We start from the raw sequence: 19,050 nt of genomic DNA, 5'->3' as shown, positions 1-19,050 counted from the left end.
AGCTCATCTGTCTGTTTCCTTACAGTAGGTGTAACAACTGTCCTGGCTTCCAGCCGCCATGCCTTCCTTCAAACCCCAAGGGAAAGCAAGCTTTCCTTCTTTAAGTTGCTTTTCCCTGGTGTTTCATTACTGCAATGAGAAAACTTACTAATGCACCATCCTCTTCCAGAGTGATGACAACCCTCAGCTCAGACCTGTTGGGGATTGGTTCAAATGCTTCTTGTAATTAATACAAAATTAATTACACAGGAACCTGCATGTCTGACTGTAAGATACTGAAGGTCCCTGCCCCAAGTTGGCTTTGATTGGTGAAATAAAGAGTTGCCAGCAGCCAATGGCTAGGCAGGGAGACAGAGGTGGGACTTGTAGATTTCCTGGGCAAGGGACATCTGGGAAGAAGAAGGAGCAGAGCCACTATGATGGGGAAACTGAGAGATCAGACTTAAGAGCTGCAGGAGAAAAAACATCCAGCCATGGAAGAGTCAGGGAAGCAGCCCCAGAGAAGGGAAGGGATTGAGAGGTATCTAGGGATGATGATGTCTTACCCTAGGTAACTGGACTCCTGCCCTGGGGCTCTTGGTTTTAGGAGACCCTACTCTGGGTTGAGGCTGGTCTCACAAGAAGCCAGAACTTGGGAACCCAGCTTGACACTTTATCTGCTTGTCAGGAGAAACAGTCACACACATTTTGTTCCTAATAGCCTGACTTTGTGTAAGAAAACCCTCCAGGTTTAGGCTAGCAATTATTGAGCATCAATTGGATGTTAGCAAGGACCATCCCAGAACACAACTTGCAATGGTCTGGATAACAGATGCCTCCATCCCAGGGCCATCTTGTCACCTAGAGATTTTATAACTCATAGCCCATCCCTTGTTTCCCAACACTAATATGAACATGGACAGGACAACTCCTAGTGGGCACCTCTCACTTACTAAATCAGTTTTCTGTGGACAACACAGAAGGCAGATCTGTGGATTAGTGATGTGGCTCCGTTGGTTGGAGGGAAAGGAGGAGAGGCGTTGGGAATGAGAATATACTGTCTGCTTCTACACGAGGTGGGGTTTGTCCAGCACCCACACCAAGTCTTGGAACGGGCATTTCCTGTCTGTTCCTTTCTGTGTGAAACCTTTCCACTCCTGGCATCCTTGAATTGGAAGGCAAAACTCCCCTAAACTCTGATTTTTGGTCAGCTGTTATTTGACCACGGCATTCACCTCTTCCTTGTCTTCCACAGGGTAGGACCAAACACTTTTAAAACAATACTCTAGAAGTGGACTGACGCACAACGGAGTGGGCGCCCACGACTCATGTCCCGCCTCCACTTTTATTTATTATAACCTCGGAGGCTACAAAGCCTGTCGCCCCCTCCTGGAGATGGACCCACAATTACCCTCTCTTGTGAGCCCTCACTACCAACGCTGACCCACCCACAGACAGTCACCAGAGGGGTCACCATAGCAGTTGCAGCTGCTGGATCCTTTCACCCACCCATGAACTTAAGAAAGACAGGATCCAAAACCAACTCCACAGGAGTGTCTCCTCTTCTCTTCATTTGTGTCTTCCTCAACTCTTTCCTTCTCCTCAATTAACTTTTCCACTCAAACGTGCATCCATCCAGACTCCAGCTTTCACCATCGGGATTCTCCAGGCCATTGCGTCGCGCCAACACCACAGTGTTTCACCCGCCCCACCCCCAACCCCAGTAGGCGCCTATTCTCAGCTGGTGCTCCAGGTCCCACCCCATGCAGAGTGGCTGCTCTGCGCCCTCTTCCAGTCGGCGTCCCTCAAGGCCGGTTCCACCCGAGCCCTCGTGTCGGCAATTTTCCTCTAAATCTCTTCAAGTCCCTTGCTCTTCGCAAACAGGGATTGTTCCTGCGCGCTCTGGGTCCTCCTGACTATGTTGGCTGCACTGCACCCCTTCTTAGCCTGCGCCCAGAAAGTCCTGGGTCCCTCCTGCGTCCTTGGGATCGTCTTTCCTCCCCTCCCGGAGTCACTCCAGATTGTCGCTGCTGGTCCCGGGGCTGCCCCTCCAAGATCGTCCGGAGCCCAGAACCTATATCCCGGGCTGAGTGGCCCCCCGACCCCCGCAGCACCGCCCAGCGTGGCTCCCACGCCTCCGTCCCGGCTGCTTCGGGGTGGCCCATCCCCCGGGAACTGGCCCCGCCCCGGCCCCGCTCCGCCCCCTCCCGCCCAGGCTTGATTGGCCGCGCGCCCCTCTCCCCGGACTCCTCCCCGCCCCCTCGGTCCGTGGGCACCGCCACCTGGTCCAGAGAGTCCCTCGAGGGGACCTAGAGGCTCCGCTCAGGCCGAGCGCTCACTGTGGAGACGCGGAGGGAGTGCGGGCCAGGGAGGAGGAGCGAAGGTGTAGGGCAGAACTTCGCCAGGAACAGGAAACCTACGGCTGGGCAGGGGCGGCGACGGCGGCGCGGGGCCATCGCAGTGTCCCCAGCGGTGGCCTCGCTGCCGCGCCCCGAGCTGAGCCGCTTGGACCCCTCGCACCCAGCGGGCCCCAGCTCACCCTTGCGTGCAGCGGAGACAGCGGGGACAGCCACAGGAGCGTGAAGCAGCATGTCTGACAAAATGTCCAGCTTCCTCTACATTGGGGACATCGTGTCCCTGTACGCGGAGGGCTCGGTCAATGGCTTCATCAGCACCCTGGGGTAAGCAGGACGTGCTCTGAGCAGCGCCAGCCAACTCGGGTCCCTGTCCCTCTCGCGCAGCGTGTCCGGGGTCTGCGCCTGGGACAGCCCCGGGTCCCCTAGGTCCCAGCGCGCAGGAAGCCGCGAGCGCTTCTCAGCAACTTCATAATCTCCAGCCCGAGACACATCCGAGAAGAGGAAGTGGTTCGCACGCCCCAGACAGGCCCTGCGAGCGCCTGCCTTCCCTGCCTTGTTTTGATTAAAATGTGTGTGTTTTCTCCTCATCTTCCCTATGGCCGTTCTCAGCGCCCGGCTGGAAAGAACAGTGAGTTGAAGTCCCAGGCGTTGGTCATGAAAGTAGGCGATGTGCACAGCGCAAATGTGGCTTTGTACTGTTTGAGGAGATCACCAGCCCCTCTTCGCTGAAGTAATTTCCTTTTGGCCTTGCCAAAGGAGGACTCACTCCTCCGGCTTTGCCAAAACTGGCCTCCTGGGCAGCCAGGGTTCTAGAACTCAGCTATTCTCTCTCGCTGTCCATCCCCTCCGCCCAGTGAAAGGAGCTCAGCCCTTGTGATTCGAGTCGCTGTATGAACTGGGGAAATACAGATGTATATCATACAGAAAAGCAGCGTGTTAGTTAGGTAGGACCTTTTCTGGTTTCTAGAAAATTCCTTCATGGTGCTTGTGCTGGTGAACAGTTAATTGCAGACTACAATATATTTTAGTGCACAGGTGGTTTTTGGTTACTTCATGGGCCCTGGCTCAGACGGTCTTATCTGAGAAGGTTGAAGGCTGGTGACTGCTCTCAGCTGTTAGGTCTTGGAGTCCTGTCCCCTGGGCTGGGAGGGAGAGAGTTTTTCTGTAACTGTGTTGCGTGCCTAGTGCCTTCTCTGGAAGACACCGGTGGCTCCACAGTTGCTGTTCTTTGTGAATTACCCCAAGACTGTGGGAAGGAAGGTTTGTTAATTGAATATCTTTCCTGTGGTACTTGCTCCTGAGATCGAAAGAAAGAAGTACTTAGTCCAAGTGTTTCTGCTCGATCCAGTTGTTTCTGAGAGAACTCACAGTCCAAGTCTAGTCTGGGTCCAGGATGGTGCTTCTTTGATGAATCCTGTCAAACTTGGTAGGCATGAAAGGTGTCGCCGTTTAGCAGCTTAAAGGAGGGCTCTAGAGACAGAAGGCTTAGGCTGGGATCCCCACCCTTCACCCTCTGATTATGACCCTGGGCAGGTTATGAAATATACCTGGACTACATCTCCTGAGTTTAAAAATGGAACTCGCAGTGGTGTCTGCATAAGGGTGTGGGGAGGAAAGAGCTAAGAGAGGCAAAGTGCTTACTATGGCAAAGCCGTAATGACTACGTTCATAAGTTAATTAGCTGATGCAGTACTTATCACCACCCATACTAGGCAAGAGTTCAAGGGTCACTCTCTTGACCCTTGGTTGAGTGTGGATAGTGTACCAAGTGAGTACTGGAAGGGCCAAGGTGCTCAGCTTCCACAGTAGGCATCATTGAGAGCAGGAGATGGGGACCAAGGGAAATGACCGACTCAAGAAACAGAGTATCTGTGTCCAAAGCCAGGACTCTGTTCTTGCCTCAGACGCCCCGCCAAGTGTGTCCTGCTCTGCTTTCAATAATAACTGTAGACACAGAAAATCAGCAAGAATGGCTGTTGCTGTGGCATGCTCAGTGCCATCTAAAGCACGTATTGTAGTCTGTGTTTCTTGATGGTGACTTGATAGTGGGGTTTCCCTAGGATGTGCTTGTAGACTGTGCCATTCACTGTTCAAGACGTTAGCAGTGTTAAGATGACTGCAAGGCAGAGTTCAAGTTGAAGAGTCTTGAACATGCTACCCTGGGAGGAGTGTGGCACTTTGATTGGATATTTGTTTTCTGAAATAGACTTCTCAGGAGTTCCATTAGCTCATAGAACTTTAGAGGTCAAGCGTGTGATTGCCCTCATTCCAGAATCCACAGGTTTTCCAAGGCTGGTTACAGTCATTGCTGACCTCCCCTGATCTATTCGCTTGCCCTTGGTGAATGGTGTTCGAAGGGTCTTCCACAGCAGCCCAGACACATGGACTTCAGTGGGTTCTACACAAGTTTAAATCTTATGAAGTACAATAGACTAGAAAGTTACCGAGGCATCTCTCTTGACCAATACTAACATCCTTGTATCTGTGACATAGTACTTTCTCTTTAGAAAAGCGAATAGGGAGAAATACTTTCACATTTGGGAAATAAACAATAATGTCCAACATGAAATTATTAATTATCTTATCAACAAGCATTTCCAGACAATGTCGCATCCGGGATCTGCAAGTACTGCTGTAGAAGTTTCAGAGATGCTTCTGGCACTTCTCACAAGGCTTCCGTCTAAAGACAACCTCACTGGCTTTTATTAATATGTAGTTTCAAAACTAGGGCTTCTGTCTTATAAAGTAATTTTTTAAAGTTCAGGAGTGAAAAGTTTCAACTACTTGAGAAATAATTACACTGAATTTTGTGATGGCTTAATTAAGGTCAATTTCCCATTATTATAATGAAATACCTGAGATTATCAGTTTACAAGGAGGAGAGCTTTTTGTTTTTCCTCTGTGTAGCTTAGCTTTGGAAGCTTTACTTCTGCACTCTTCAGTTTTGTTGCTTTGGGATGACAGTGGTGTAGTATAGATGACAGATGCCTGTGAGCAGGGCCAGGGCATGCTCCCAGTGACTCAAATTCTTCTCTGTGTGCACATGTGTATGTGCCTGTGAGCAGGGCCAGGGCATGCTCCCAGTGACTCAAATTCTTCTCTGTGTGTGCACATGTGTATGTGCCTGTGAGCAGGGCCAGGGCCAGGGCATGCTCCCAGTGACTCAAATTCTACTCTGTGTGTGCACATGTGTATGTATATGTGTGTGCGTATTGTGTGTATGTGAGAGGTGAGGTATATGTGTGTGTGAATGTGCATGTGTGTGAGTGTGTGTGCATATATGTGTATTTGTATCTATATGTGCCTGTGACTGTCTATGGTATATGTGTCTCTTGGTGTGTGCATGTGTATGTGTATCTGTGAGTGTCTGTGTGTTCAAGTGTGTGTGTATGCATGTGTATGTGTATCTATGAATGTCTGTGTGTGTGTCTGTATATGTGTCTCTGTGTATGACTGTGTGTCTGTGTGAGTGCATGCGTGTTTGTGTCTGTGAGTGTGTCTGTATATGAATGTGTGTGTCTGTGTGTATGAGTGTATGTGTCTATGTGTGTTGTATCTGTGTGTGCGTGTCTGTGCCAGTATGTGTCTGTGCATGTGTGTCTTTGTGTGAGTGTCTGTGTGTATGTGTCCATGCCCGTGTGTGTGTCTGTGTGTGCATGTATGAGTGTCTGTGTGTGCATGTATGTGTGTGCTGTACATGGGGAGGTCAGAGGCTGGATAATTTTTGTCAACAAAGCAACTAGAGCCAGGCAGTGGTGGCGCACGCCTTTAATCCTAGCACTTGGGAGGCAGAGGTAGACAGATTTCTGAGTTTGAGGCCAGCCTGGTTTACAGAGTAAGTTCCAGGACAGCCAGGGCTATACAGAGAAACCTTGTCTCAAAAAATCGAAAACAAAAACAAAAACAACAAACAAACAAACAAACCCCCCCAAAACAAAACCAAACCAGGCAACTAGAGTCACCTAGCAAGAGGTAGTCTCCATTAAGGAATTGCCCTCCATCAGACTGGTCTGTGGGCATCTGTGGGACATTTTCGTGATTAATGATTCACATGGAAGACCCAGAACACTGAGGGAGGTTCCAACCCCAGGCAGGTGGTCCTAGGTTCTATAAGGATGCAGGCTGAGCAACCCATGGAGCATGTCAGGCAGCAGCTCCTCTCCACTCTGCTTCAGTTCCTGCCTCCAGGCTTCTGCCTGGAGCATTTGACCTGTCGTGAGTTCACCCTCACGATGGACTGTGTATCCTAGACGGCTAAATAAACCCAAGTAGCTTTTTGATTAATGTTTTATCACAGTATCAGAAAAGCGAGCTAAGACAGAGGCCTTCCACCTAGGCCCTTCTCTTATGACTTCTTTAGTCCCCTTACCCACTAGCAACTGAAGGGAAGGACCACACCTGTAACACCTAGGACTTGGGGAGAGACTTAAAATTCAAAATTTAAGACCTTTATTCTAAGTCATTGGGATGACTGTTATTTTGTAGGTTCCTTTTATTGTTTTATTTGTGGCTATTCATGGTTAAACTTTGTTTTAAAAAAGTTTTTCTTTCTTTCTCACTTTTTCCAGCTTATAAAGAATTAGGCATCATCATGGTAATTTCCAAACATTCTTTGTTTGCGCCTCCAACTCTTCCTCATCTTCCCCATTCTTTCCCTTTTCCTCCTGCCCTCCCTTGTACCTTTCTACCCCCTTTTATACACTCATATAATCTTTTTATGCATGGTTTCAAAGTGTAGGACATTATTTAGCTTGGGAAATGAGAAAGGTCTTTGCCTGAGCCAAATAAAATATTTTTTTTAAAAGTATTCTTTTAATTTTATTATTTTATGTCTTTGGGTGTTTGGCCTGCATGTATGTCTGTGTATCACATGTGTGAAGCGCCTTTGGAGGTCAGAAGAGGCTGTTGGATCCCTTGGAACTGGAGTTTCAGATGGCTGTGAGCTGCCATTAGGTGCCTACTCAAGAGTAGGTGCCTGACATCTCTGGAGCCTTACAAAATAGACTCTTAACCTAGGGCCTGTTGGGGTGTGCCCTCCGTGTTACAGTGTAATTGTTAGAGCAGAGCCGGAATAAGGCTCCCTCTACATTGTTGCCAGTAGAGGGACCAGTCTTTTGTATCAAATGCTGGGTAGAAACTTTTCTGTGATTGCCCCTTTCTTCCGCTCCTGTTGTCTTGGGCCTGTTGCTAACTGGCACAGGACCTTGTTCATATCGTGTATCTCTTCCTCAGCTTTCTTGTCTTGGAGACTAAGGATAGTGGATCCTGTCCTCCCCCACCTAGGATAAAATTGATAAAATTGAGCACAAGAGACAAATGAAAAATTGGTAAAATGAAAATGTATAGGGAAAATTTATTTTCATATATACAATTACACCACTTCTTCAAAGGCCAATGACCTGCTGGAGTGAACTAGGCCAGAGTTCTGGTTCAATGACTGTGGTGTTGCACATGTTTAGCCAAACTCATATGTTCCACTGTAATATTACAAATTCCAGGGAGTAGCTAGGAATTAGACAGGGAACTCTCTGGTTTCTGTTTTAACTCTTCATCCCTCTGACACTTTCAGGAGCCGATGGCACTGCCATTGAAGTCAGGTGATGAGAGCTGACTTTACACCGCACAGATGTTTATTTGTAAATAAATGTTGCCTACTTCAAATATTTTCTGGTGTCAATGAGTTTTAAAGGCTGTGTTGTGGGAGTGTTTGCAGAGGCATTTGCAGTAGGGTTTCACTCTTTTTGAGTTTAGCAGGCTCCTAATAACAGCACTGACAAAATGAAACTCATCAGCTTTTCTGTGTGATAAAATTTTTAATATTCTCTCTGTCTCTCTGTGTGTGTGTGTGTCTGTCTGTCTGTCTGTCCCTCTCTCTGTGTGCTGGCACGAGTGTCACAGCACATGTGAGGGGGTCAGACAGCAACTTTGGGGATTTAGCTCACTTTTTCCTTCCGGTGTGGGTTGGGACAGCGGCCTCAGGTCCCCAGTGCTGTGAGTGCTTTTATTCACTGAACTATCCCAGGCCCTTCAGTGTGGCTTTTAAGTCCATTGAACATTGTGGTTGCAAATTTTGTGTTTCTTTCAGTTTTCCTTTGAGTGGTGTTTATACTTTGGAGACAGGGTTTCTCTGTGTAGCCCTAGCTGTCCTGGAACTTGCTCTATAGACCAGGCTGTCTTCAAAGTCAGAGATCTGCCTGTCTCTGCCTCCCAAGTGCTGGGATTAAAGGCATGTATGAGAAGGTTCAGCTGATGGTGTTTAAATCTAAAGATCTGTATAGGATACACTTGTATTGATTTGTAGAAAAACTACCTTACATCCTAGATGGTATAGATACTTTGAATGAACTGATTTTTTTCTTGTGATGTAGTTTAGAGTTATAGTTTTCTCTTTCTCTTCTTCTTTTTGTTTTTTCTCTTTCTTCTTTTCTTTTTTCTTTCTTCTTTCAATAGGGAAGGAGGGATTTCAGATATACTGTGTAGTTTCCAATGCAGGCTAATGAGTCCTTTGGCCTTTCCATTTTTTTTTCTATCATAAGCTCCCCTCTCCCCATGTTGATGATACATCTCTTAGCAGATATCCATGTTTCTGACTGGATCCATAGTCAAGTGCTTTAAAGCTGGGGGCTGAGCAGAGTGGGGTAATGAGGTAGGATGGAGTGGGGTGTGTCTCTGCCTATTCACATGGTTTCTGATTAGTAAGTGAAAAGTGTGTGTGTGTGCGTGTGTGTGTGTGCGCACGCGCATGCTTGTGGTCATACATGTACATTTATATGTGTGTGTTTTAGTCATTGCTATTGTACTTAGAATACATGATCAGTTATGGGCTTAGTTGATAGCCACATGCTAAGGTCTTAGAAAGCTGCGAGTGACCATTGGCTGGTACTCTGATCTCAGGCCATTCTAGTAGTCTCTCAGCATGACAAAACCTTGGGGTCCTTATTTTATCTCCTGCTTGATTTTGGCCAAGAAATTAACATTTCTACTCACTGGTTTCATGTTCAGTGATGGATACAAGATGTGTCACAATGGTTCCAAATACATATTATGTTGTTTCGTCTATGGCCCATTTGATTTCTATTTTTCAGCTTAATATTTCAGATTGTTGTGTTGTTTTGAATGCTGTAGAGATAGAGGGTCTCACTCTAGTGTCTCAGGCTGGCCTCTAATTCAACAGAGATTCTCCCATCTCTGCCTCCCAAGTGCTGGGATTGAAGCCTGAGCCATTATGGCCCACCTCGGTTTTTTTCTTCCTCTGAAGTACTTTTTTTTTTTTTTTGCTATTTAAATATGTGTAGATTTGATTTATTTCTTTTTAAAAATTGTTATTCTCATTATGTTAAATTTGCTTGCCTCACAGGACTCTGAGAGGCATTGCTCTCTGTTACAAACGTGCAGATTGTCTGTTTTTTCTCACTACACATTTATAGATTAAAACAACTGTATATTTATTTATTTTATATGTATGGGTGGGTGGCTATATGTGTGTCTATGTACTGTGTGCATGCCTGGTGCCAATGGAGACCAAAGGAAGGCATCAGATCCCCAGGGACTGGAGTTACAGATGGCTGTGACACCATGTGGGTGCTGGGAATGGAACCCGTATCCTCTGGAAGAGCAGTGTTCTTAACCACTGAGCTATCTTTCCAGCTCTGGATGCTGTCTTAAACCCAGAGGTCACTTCATGACTAACATGTAGTTTCCAGACACTGGCTTGCAGTAGGAACTAAGTGACCAAATGGCTGTTGCTTCTCCTGTGCCCAGCGCTTTACCGGCGCCTGAGTAATTTTGTACAGCTGCTCCCTTTAGACTGTCCTTGTATAGCTGGTGGCAAAATATCAGGAAGAATGCATCGGAAGACTACAGGCCTAAACTCCCACACTAAACTCCCACACTGCATGCAGATACACTGCATGTCATCATAGATAGATGTAGAGGATGTAGCCATGAGTTTGTATGACATCTTTACAGGTCAGTCATGGCGCAGTTCACTTAACTAATAATCAAAACAGCTTTGAGACATCTGTATAGTTTTTAAGGATTCTTAGTTTCTTACTTACTCTTAATGAACGGTACTTATTTATAAATAAAGCATTTTTCCAGTTACTGTCAGTAGAGGAAAAATGGGGGAACACAGCCGTGTTTACTATCCAAGCTTGGATCCTAGCCGATATTAATGTTTTAAAGCCTAGCATGGAAAACATTTGTCTGGCCAGCAATGCTGAGCAGTTATGAGGTCTAGCTTATTTAGTTAAAGCAAATGTGTATTCTGCCTCATTTTAAAAGCATGTTCCAGGAGGTATGACCTATACACCTGGGAATGGCTCTCTGGCTGTGTTAGCAATTTCCATGCTAAGCATGACGTTGCTCTTGTCCGGCTCACTGTCTACGGCCTCAGTTTGTGGACTGTTTTGTTGGTATGTGATTGAAATAAGCCAGGAATATTTTAGTTGACTGTTTTTGAAATGGAGGCATGAGCTCTCTCCAAATTATAACCAATAATTGGTTAAGAATAGCTGTTACAGGGCTGGAGAGATGGCTCAATGGTTAAGAGCACTGACTGCTCTTCCAGAGGTCCTGAGTTCAGTTCCCAGCAACCACCTGGGTAGCTCACGACCATCTGTGATGGGATCCAATGCTCTCTTCTGGTGTATCTGAAGACAGTGTACTCAAATACACAAAAGAAATAAATCTTAAAATAAGAATAGCTGTTACAGAGTTAGAGTATAACTGTTTACAGATCTTAAATTGAGGATAAGTTAAAATGGCAGGCTGTTCAGAATAAAAACATCTTTAACATTGAAATTGAAAATGTGCTGTCAAGAACTGAGTTCATGTGACTGCTCTGACAAAGTGCTTAATGCTGGCACGTGCAGTGGATTGGTTGACTTCATTCATTTACCCATTCCTTCAGTGTCATTGGCCCTTTATAATGGGTGAGACTTTTGTACCCAAGAGATGCTGTAAATCCTTACTCTGGAAGGCTGACCTTCTTTTGTGAGCTTGTGGTTTGACGTTTGGTGAAGTCTGTGGGGATGCAAACACATCCAATACCTTTGCTCTCAAGACTAGAAACCATCAGGTACTTTTGTGTGTTTTGAATCCTTTTGGGTCCCACACTAGACAGTTTCTGAGGTAGAGCTGGAACTCTATGGTGCCTACTAGGTGTCTAATGAGTAGCTGTAGAATGGATTTAGTAAATAGCACCAGAGAAAGGATGAACAAGAGCAGAGTCAGGCAGTTTCTTTCCAATGCCATGGAAAGGTTAAACACTGTCACAGAGAGTTGGGAGAGCCACATTTTTTTCCTCTCTTGCTGGTCTGACCTGGCCGAGGCAGGTTTCAAGGAGGAGGAACAACACGAACTCAACTCATCAGGATGGACTGACATTTGCACCCTAGTGACACCCACAGTCAGTGGCACATTCTTGACACTGTCTTGTTTCGTTTTTCAACAACCAGTGAAATTTTACTACATTTTAATAGCTCTAAAACTCCCAAAGCAAAAAGTTTGATGTTGTTAAGCTAAGAAGAGATAGAAGGATGATCTGAAAAATCTTCATGCTTTACCCAAGAGAGAGCTTTGAGCTTGGGTCAGACTGTCTGTGACTATCACAGCAGCTTCCAGACATTGACATATATGATGGGTTTAAAGAGATTGTGCTGATGACCCTGGGAATTGGAGCCTGGTCAGGGAAGGCTTACAGTGACTGAGGACTTTTAGACAGAGTACCAGCCCTGTGGATTCGAGGCTTCTATGCAATTCTTCAGTTTTCCATCTCCAGGGTTGTTGTGTATTTGTTGTTTTCCCTATTAGCTGTGTCCAGCTTCTCTGGATATACGTATATATGTATGTATACATATATATATGTATATGTATATGAGTGTGTATGTGTATATATATATATATATATATATTTTTTTTTTTTTTTTTTTTTTTTTTCCCTGAGGTAGAGTCTCAGCCTCAGCTGCCCTGGAACTCAATATGTAATGCAGGGTGGTCTCAAACTTGTACTCATCCTCCCGAATGCTGGCATTACAGGTGTGCACTGCCACACCTGATTTAAAGTCATTTGTAATTATTTTTAACTCAAGTTCCCCAACCCCTCTCCTTCTGACTTGATTTTACTATTCTAAAGAGTAACAAAGATCAGAGATTCACATGAATGCAGGGAAGGGAAAGGGAAGTTGACACAGTGTAATCTAAGCTCATATCTAAATTCTTAGAATTCAGACAGGCTTTACTGAGGTCCTATCTGAAGTAAGATGTTTGTTACTGTTAAAATATCACTGGAAAAAAAATCTCTGTGCTGAAGATCAAGAGAAGGACTTGTTACAGTTGTTACTAAGGGAATCCTCAGTGGAGACCCTGAGACGTCTATTTCTGAGACAGTGTGGCTGCTTCCAAAGCCATCACCAGGGGCTTTCCCTTTACAACAATTCCTTCTGAAAAGAGAACTGGACATTGCATTCAGAATACATATGGATTCTCAAGGCTCAACCTGGAGACCAAAGGACCAAACAAATATAAATCTAACAAAAGACTGCAACCTTACACAAGTCCGTAACTTGTCTGCTAAATTGTCACCTCTTGTCCTCAAGGTTTCAGTTAGTGAGGTGCCTCCCAGTCCTGTTCAATTCACTTTTTTTTTCTTTTTCTTTTCTTTTTTTGTTTTTTTGAGACAGGGTTTTTCTGTGTAGCCCTGGCTGTCCTGGAACTCACTCTGTAGACCAGGCTGGCCTGGAACTCAGAAATCTGCCTGCCTCTCCCTCCCAAGTGCTGGGATTAAAGTCAATTAACTTTTAATTAAGTTATTTGCAAATCTCAGGTGGAACTGTCTTGATACATTGTAAACAGCTCACAGGGATCCCTTGCATCATGGTTTGCACTGTCTGATCTTAAAAGACCTGAAGGAGCCTGCCTGCCTGTCATACTGCTCAGCTGCCCACTTGGATGAAGCTAGAGCACAGAATGACTGGCTTGTGTCAGTAAGGTTCTATGTTGGTAATAAACAGAAACCACCGCTGGCCAGCTCAAGAGAAGGAAATGCTTTCAAGCACATTTGAGAAACTCAATGCAACTGAAAGGAGGCCTCACAGTGGGCCTTAGGTAGGCAGGGAAGCTTGGCCATGGGGCTCCCAATGTCAGGACCTTGCTGGACAGCATCTTGAACATGGACATCATCCAGCAGTTCCTGTATTCTCTGTCTCTCTTGTTAATTTGTTAGATTATGCACCTGGTAGAAGTCATTCCTGCTTGGATTAGGAATCATTACTTGTGATGGCTAATCTTGGTTGTCAACTAGACATGCCTGAGAGGACTAATTAAAGACTTACCTCTTCAGATTGGCATATGGGCATGACAATGGGGGCTTTTTCTTGGATTGATAATGGGTGTAAGAATGCCCAGTCCACTGTGAGTGCTGCCATCTCTAGGCAGATGGGCCTGACCTTAATACAAATGAAACTGAACCAGGGGTCTGGTGTTTGCTTCAAGTGCCCGCTTGGAGCTTCTGCCCAGATTTCCCTTGAGGATGGACTTGTAACTTGTAAACTCATGAGCTGTTTATCAGAACAGAAAAATTGAACTAAAATATTATTCATGCTTCAGGAAGGCAAGTTGCAAGGCCCAGATCTGGCCAGCAGGGAAATTGCTGAGCTAAGATAGGCTTTCTGCTACTTTGGGGGCTGTGTGGTATGGGCCACAGTGGAGTTTTGCTTGAGTGAAATGCCCTAACTTGTAGGCAAGGAAAGCCATAGTAGACATGTAGTGCCCTTGAAGCAAACTGTGATACAGTACACATGCTACACCATTCACTATCGTGGCTGCCGTAAGTGTGGAATTAGCTCAGGGGCAGCAAGGACATGGTAGTGTGGGCAATCAGGACTTCTTCGTATCAGAAACTCGGTACCATTCCGACACAAGACTACATCGTCTTTGAGGTTCTTCCATCTCTATGAATTTGGCTATTCCAGGTACCATGCAGCAGTCCTTTGTCACAATGCCACTTGCTGAACAAATGTGCGTTACGTTGGGATCTGTGTACTTTAAGATAGCTAAGTGACTAGCACCTGCAGCTTCTTCCAGGAGAAAAGAACAGTGCAATTGTTCTTACGACGTCTTTGAGAGCCATAGACAACTGTAAGGTAGGAGCTCTCACAGAACAGTACCGTTCCCTCTCGCCCTCGGAGGTCCTTTGAAAAAACCAACACGTGACAAAACTTACATCAGAAAAAGTAACACTAGTGACCTTTCTTCAGTGTTTGTATTCTGAAGCCACAGTAAAGAAAGGCTGATGTTTTGCAAGCTCAGTTTTGTTGGTTACAAGCTCAAAGAGTGACTTTGTAAGCGCCTCCAAGACTATGTAACTGACAGTAGACCTTTTATGGAGAACACATAATGCTCCCAGGGGCTTGAAGAGAAAGAACTTCCTGAAATCAAACCCAGAGAATAGCTCAAGTATTAACACGCAACTTACTTTAGAAAAACATACTAGGATGTGTTTCACGTTGTAACCTTCATTTTTAAGATTTAAGAGTAAATGGTGACCGGAAGACATTTCAGTACTGTGTAAAGAGAACAAACAGGTAGTGCTTTGATCTAAGGTTAATTTTGATTATATCCACTGATATGCTTGGCCATTGTCTAAGAATTTGAAATCCTTTAATGTTGTACTGACTCATGTTCTAGAAGCTTTTTGGGTTCAATACACAGATGAGTTATTACATATATGTAGAAGAAAATGAAAGGAAGGAAATGTGGATAGGTACAAACTACAAAACAATTTGGAAATTAAAGCAATATAATTTAATGTTCTAGTTCTAGCTCACTAGCTCACTATCCTCTATGATAGACTTTTTTTTTTTTTTGATTTTTCGAGACAGGGTTTCTCTGTGTAGCCCTGGCTGTCCTGGAACTCACTCTGTAGACCAGGCTGACCTTGAACTCAGAAATCTGCCTGCCTCTGCCTCCCAAGTGCTATGATTAAAGGCGTGAGCCACCACTGCCCGGCTATGATAGACATTTTTAAATGTCTTAATATTAGAAATCTGAGCTTGATTCGCCTGGCGTGGTGCCACATGCCTTTAATCCCAGCACTTGGGAGGCAGAAACAGAAGAATCTCTGTGAGTTCAAGGCCAGCCTGGTCTACAGAGTGAGTTCCAGAACAGCCATAGCTACATAGAAAGACCCTGTCTCAAACAAACAAACAGAAACAAAAATGTAAGTTTGAGATGAAAGACACTAATATTATGGGAGTTCTGTTACATTTCTGTGATGTTCACATGTGGTTTAATGACATCGTACCTTGTAAAGACAGCAATTAAAACAAAAATTCAGCTGCCCAGATCCCCAAGTGCTGAGCAGCAATCTAAAGTAAGTTAATGATTTAAGAGACTGGTCTCTTGTGTTTGGAGAGCATTCAAGGTCAATGCTAATATCAGGGACATGACCACTTAAACATTTACACTGCAGGCTGGTTTTTGGCTTTGGCCATGTTTCCTAAGAGGGCAAGTTCCGGTCTGACTGGGCAGCACGTGGAGAAGGTAGTGGAGGGATTTTGTCATTCTTAGGATGCTACCCAGTGACTTGGAGTGACAGACATAAGAGACAGTCATTGTGAGTCTAATCAATGTTTAAGAATGCAAGTTATGAAAATGTCTGTAAGTACTTCAGGGCTTTTATTTGCCTCTCTTCTGTTTCCTTGAGTTGGGACACAGGCAGCCTCACCCCTGCTTCCCCTGTGAACCTTTGTTACTGGTGTGGGGAAAAGCCAAGAGCTTGCCTTCAGCTCTCAGCCCCTGGAGATCCTCTTAAGTTTTGAAGCATCGCTGTGTTGGGAGTGTATGGAGTACTCTGTGGGTTATTGGAGGCTTAGAATTAGGAGGGTTTAGGTCACGTGTCATAGGGGACTTGTGACAGGTGGTAATTCTTTGGTAGCAGACACCATGAGGTTAGTGCATAAACATGGATACTTTCTGAAGAGTGGACCATGCCCTGCGTTGGGTCCTCAGCACTGGAGAAAAGAAAAAGGTAGAAAAGGAGAACAGGAGAACAGCTTCACATCTCTCAGATGTGTCTTCTTCAAAACAGGAGCTATTTTTAGTTATTTAAAATATCTGCGTGTTGGTGTGGAGGCTGGAGGTCAACCTCAAGTGTGGGGGCTGGAGGTCAACCTCAAGTGTGGAGGCTATTGGCCTTGCCTCTGGCACCTGGGGCTTGCTGACTAGGATTTGACAGGCTGGCGTGCTTTGAACTCAGGTCCTGTCACTTGTCTAACAGGAACCTTGCCGCTAAGTTATGTCTCCAGTCCTGTTCTGAGAGATTCTAACAAAGTATCAACAACATCATAGAGTTTGAAACATACATAACAAAATGTGTATTATTGTCAGGCCCATCTGGCTATCTCTACAGATTCTTTTTCCCTTCTTTCTTACTAGCAGATGACTTGGATTTTCAGGATGTCTTGGGTGTTCAAGACAAAGTCCACATTTCTCCCTCCTTCTGTACCCAACATTCTCCCCCAGCCCACTGTGACCACTCACTACCCTTGGGAGGAAGAGGAAGACCTCTAAGGAAGGCTCAGAAGGCTCAGCACCTCCTTCTGAACAGGTGTTTGGAACAGAAGCGTGGGAAGAATGCATCTTGGGCCACATAGAGGAGGCCACTGTACTGGAAATGATAGCAAGGCACCAGGAAGTGAAACTGTTTTCTCTGCAGACACCCTCAAGCCCAGTTCTCTCATATTCACCTAAGAAATTGGTGGCCAAGGGCCAGAGAGGGTTTTCTATAAGAACTGTGGGTGATTTTTAGACAAGAGAAGGAAACAGTGTGCTTTAGAATAGCCAGGTTTTGCTCTAGAAGAGCTGTGTTTTGGTCTAGTGGCAGAGAAGAAGGCAGGGATGACAGAACAGGAAACTGGGGAATCTAACATGACAGAAGCTGTACTGGGGACAGAGCTGCTTGCCATGGAGGCCCTGAAGGTACACTATTGTGCTTCAGTTTAGATCTACAAAAAGCTTAGGAATTGGTACATCCACCACTGTTTCTAAGGCTCTATGACTCTGAAGACTAAACATGAAGATTTGAATAAAATGTTTACTTGCTCAAATCTAGATAAAATATCATCAGCTCTCAGTTTGACCCTGGGTTCTCTGTGTTCCTTGCTTTATAGTGTGTGGTCCTCCGGCAGAACACCTGTTTTTCTTTGTAGCTCCACAGACATTCAGGGCTTCACAGGATGTTTCTCCACAGTCAGCTCAGTTTCCTTTCTTACCTGCACGCCTGTCATCTATTTCCCATGTAGATGCCAGCTGTAACTTGTTTCTGACCTCCAGACTGTGTGAGGACCCTTTATGAGCTACAGAATTGCACAGCAGTCTCTAAGTACACTGAGTACAGCTTTACTTTTGAGTCTCTCTCTCTCTCTCTCTCTCTCTCTCTCGCTTTGTGTGGTGCAGTGTATGATGTATATGTTCATGTACACGTGTGTGCACACACATGCATGTATCTGCATGAGGATGTGTGTGAGGACGTGTGTGTTTGCGTCAAGGCTAGAGGTAGATGTCAAGTGTGTTTCCTCAGTGGTTCTCCAGCTTAGTTTTTGAGCTGGAGTCTCTCCCTACATCTGGAGCTTGATCATTGGCGAGGTCAGCTGCCAGGTGAATTCCAGGCATCCTCCTGTCTCCACCTCCCCAATGCTGGGATTACAGGCACTTGCTGCTCTGCCTGGCTTTTTGTGTGTTTCCGGGATCCGAACGCAGGTTCTCAGGCTTGCAATGAAAGCATTTTACCATCTTCTCAGTGCTTGATTCTGTAGCTGTCAATATTGGATTGTCCCTATTTCTCCTTTTAGATTTAAACAGAAGGGAAGAGGCTAAGTGTGGTTTGTTCACAGTTATGTTGCCAACGCCTTGCACGGCCCCCATCAGATAGAACATATCCAAGAAATACATTGAATCAATGCCCCGAGGCTATGGCATATGGTTGAGACTTTCGCTTTAGACAAATCTGGTTTCAAATTGTGCCTCCACTTGCTCTTACAGTGAGATCCTCAGAAGTTATTTAACACCTAGATTTCCTTAGCTGCAAAATGGGAGGCTAGTCCTGCCAGGAGATCTTGTCTAGTCATTGGTGATCAACACACATAAAACAGGCTGTGTGGAACAGGCCAAGAGCACCAGGCTCCTGAGCATGAAGTAAGAGGAAGCTATCCTTTAGTATTTGTAAGATCACCGTGAAGCAGGCATCAGGAATTCCTTGGTAGCAGCTGAGCTGAGCTCACACTGCTGGGGTGCTAGACTGCCATACCGTGGTGAGCAGCTGTTGGCTTAGCAGGCTGTTCAAAGTCATGCTGCCTTATCAGTTATTTGTTTGGTTTTGATCTTTTCTTTTCTTCCTTGTGCCACTGGTGTACATTTCTAAATCGCCAGTGCGTGCGTTTATCTTTTAGTTCTGGTTCGATGCGTGTTGTCCCCTGATGTACTGCAAACACTGGATGCATGAGTATGAATAATAACTTTGATAGCTATGTGTGCACTGCACCATAGTTACTGAATGCTCACACCCCCACTCTGTATTTCCTATGACTAGAGTTTTCAAGTTTTCTCATGTTTTAAAGCCAATGTCTTTTACTTGCTAGTATTTCCCTGTACTAGGACGTAGTAACAAGATTTTAAATTTATCATTTTATCATTTTATTTGTAATTATTCTCTCCC

The 19,050-nt window shown here is 45.2% G+C and overlaps 1 protein-coding gene across 1 annotated transcript in view; it reads left to right on the top strand.

Moving 5' to 3' along the window:
- Window positions 1–2,220: 2,220 nt before the first annotated feature.
- The window catches only part of Itpr2 (inositol 1,4,5-trisphosphate receptor type 2), a 421,140-nt gene continuing 404,310 nt past the window's right edge, over window positions 2,221–19,050 (top strand). The window contains exon 1 of the mRNA XM_031383897.1: window positions 2,221–2,660. Within this exon, the coding sequence (XP_031239757.1) occupies window positions 2,569–2,660 (92 nt within the window). The 5' untranslated portion in view covers window positions 2,221–2,568. The remainder of the gene's footprint in view (window positions 2,661–19,050) is intronic.

This window comes from Mastomys coucha, unplaced genomic scaffold (assembly GCF_008632895.1).
Source record: "Mastomys coucha isolate ucsf_1 unplaced genomic scaffold, UCSF_Mcou_1 pScaffold20, whole genome shotgun sequence".
Taxonomy (NCBI): domain Eukaryota; kingdom Metazoa; phylum Chordata; class Mammalia; order Rodentia; family Muridae; genus Mastomys; species Mastomys coucha.
This window is presented reverse-complemented; position numbering and strand designations above follow the sequence as displayed.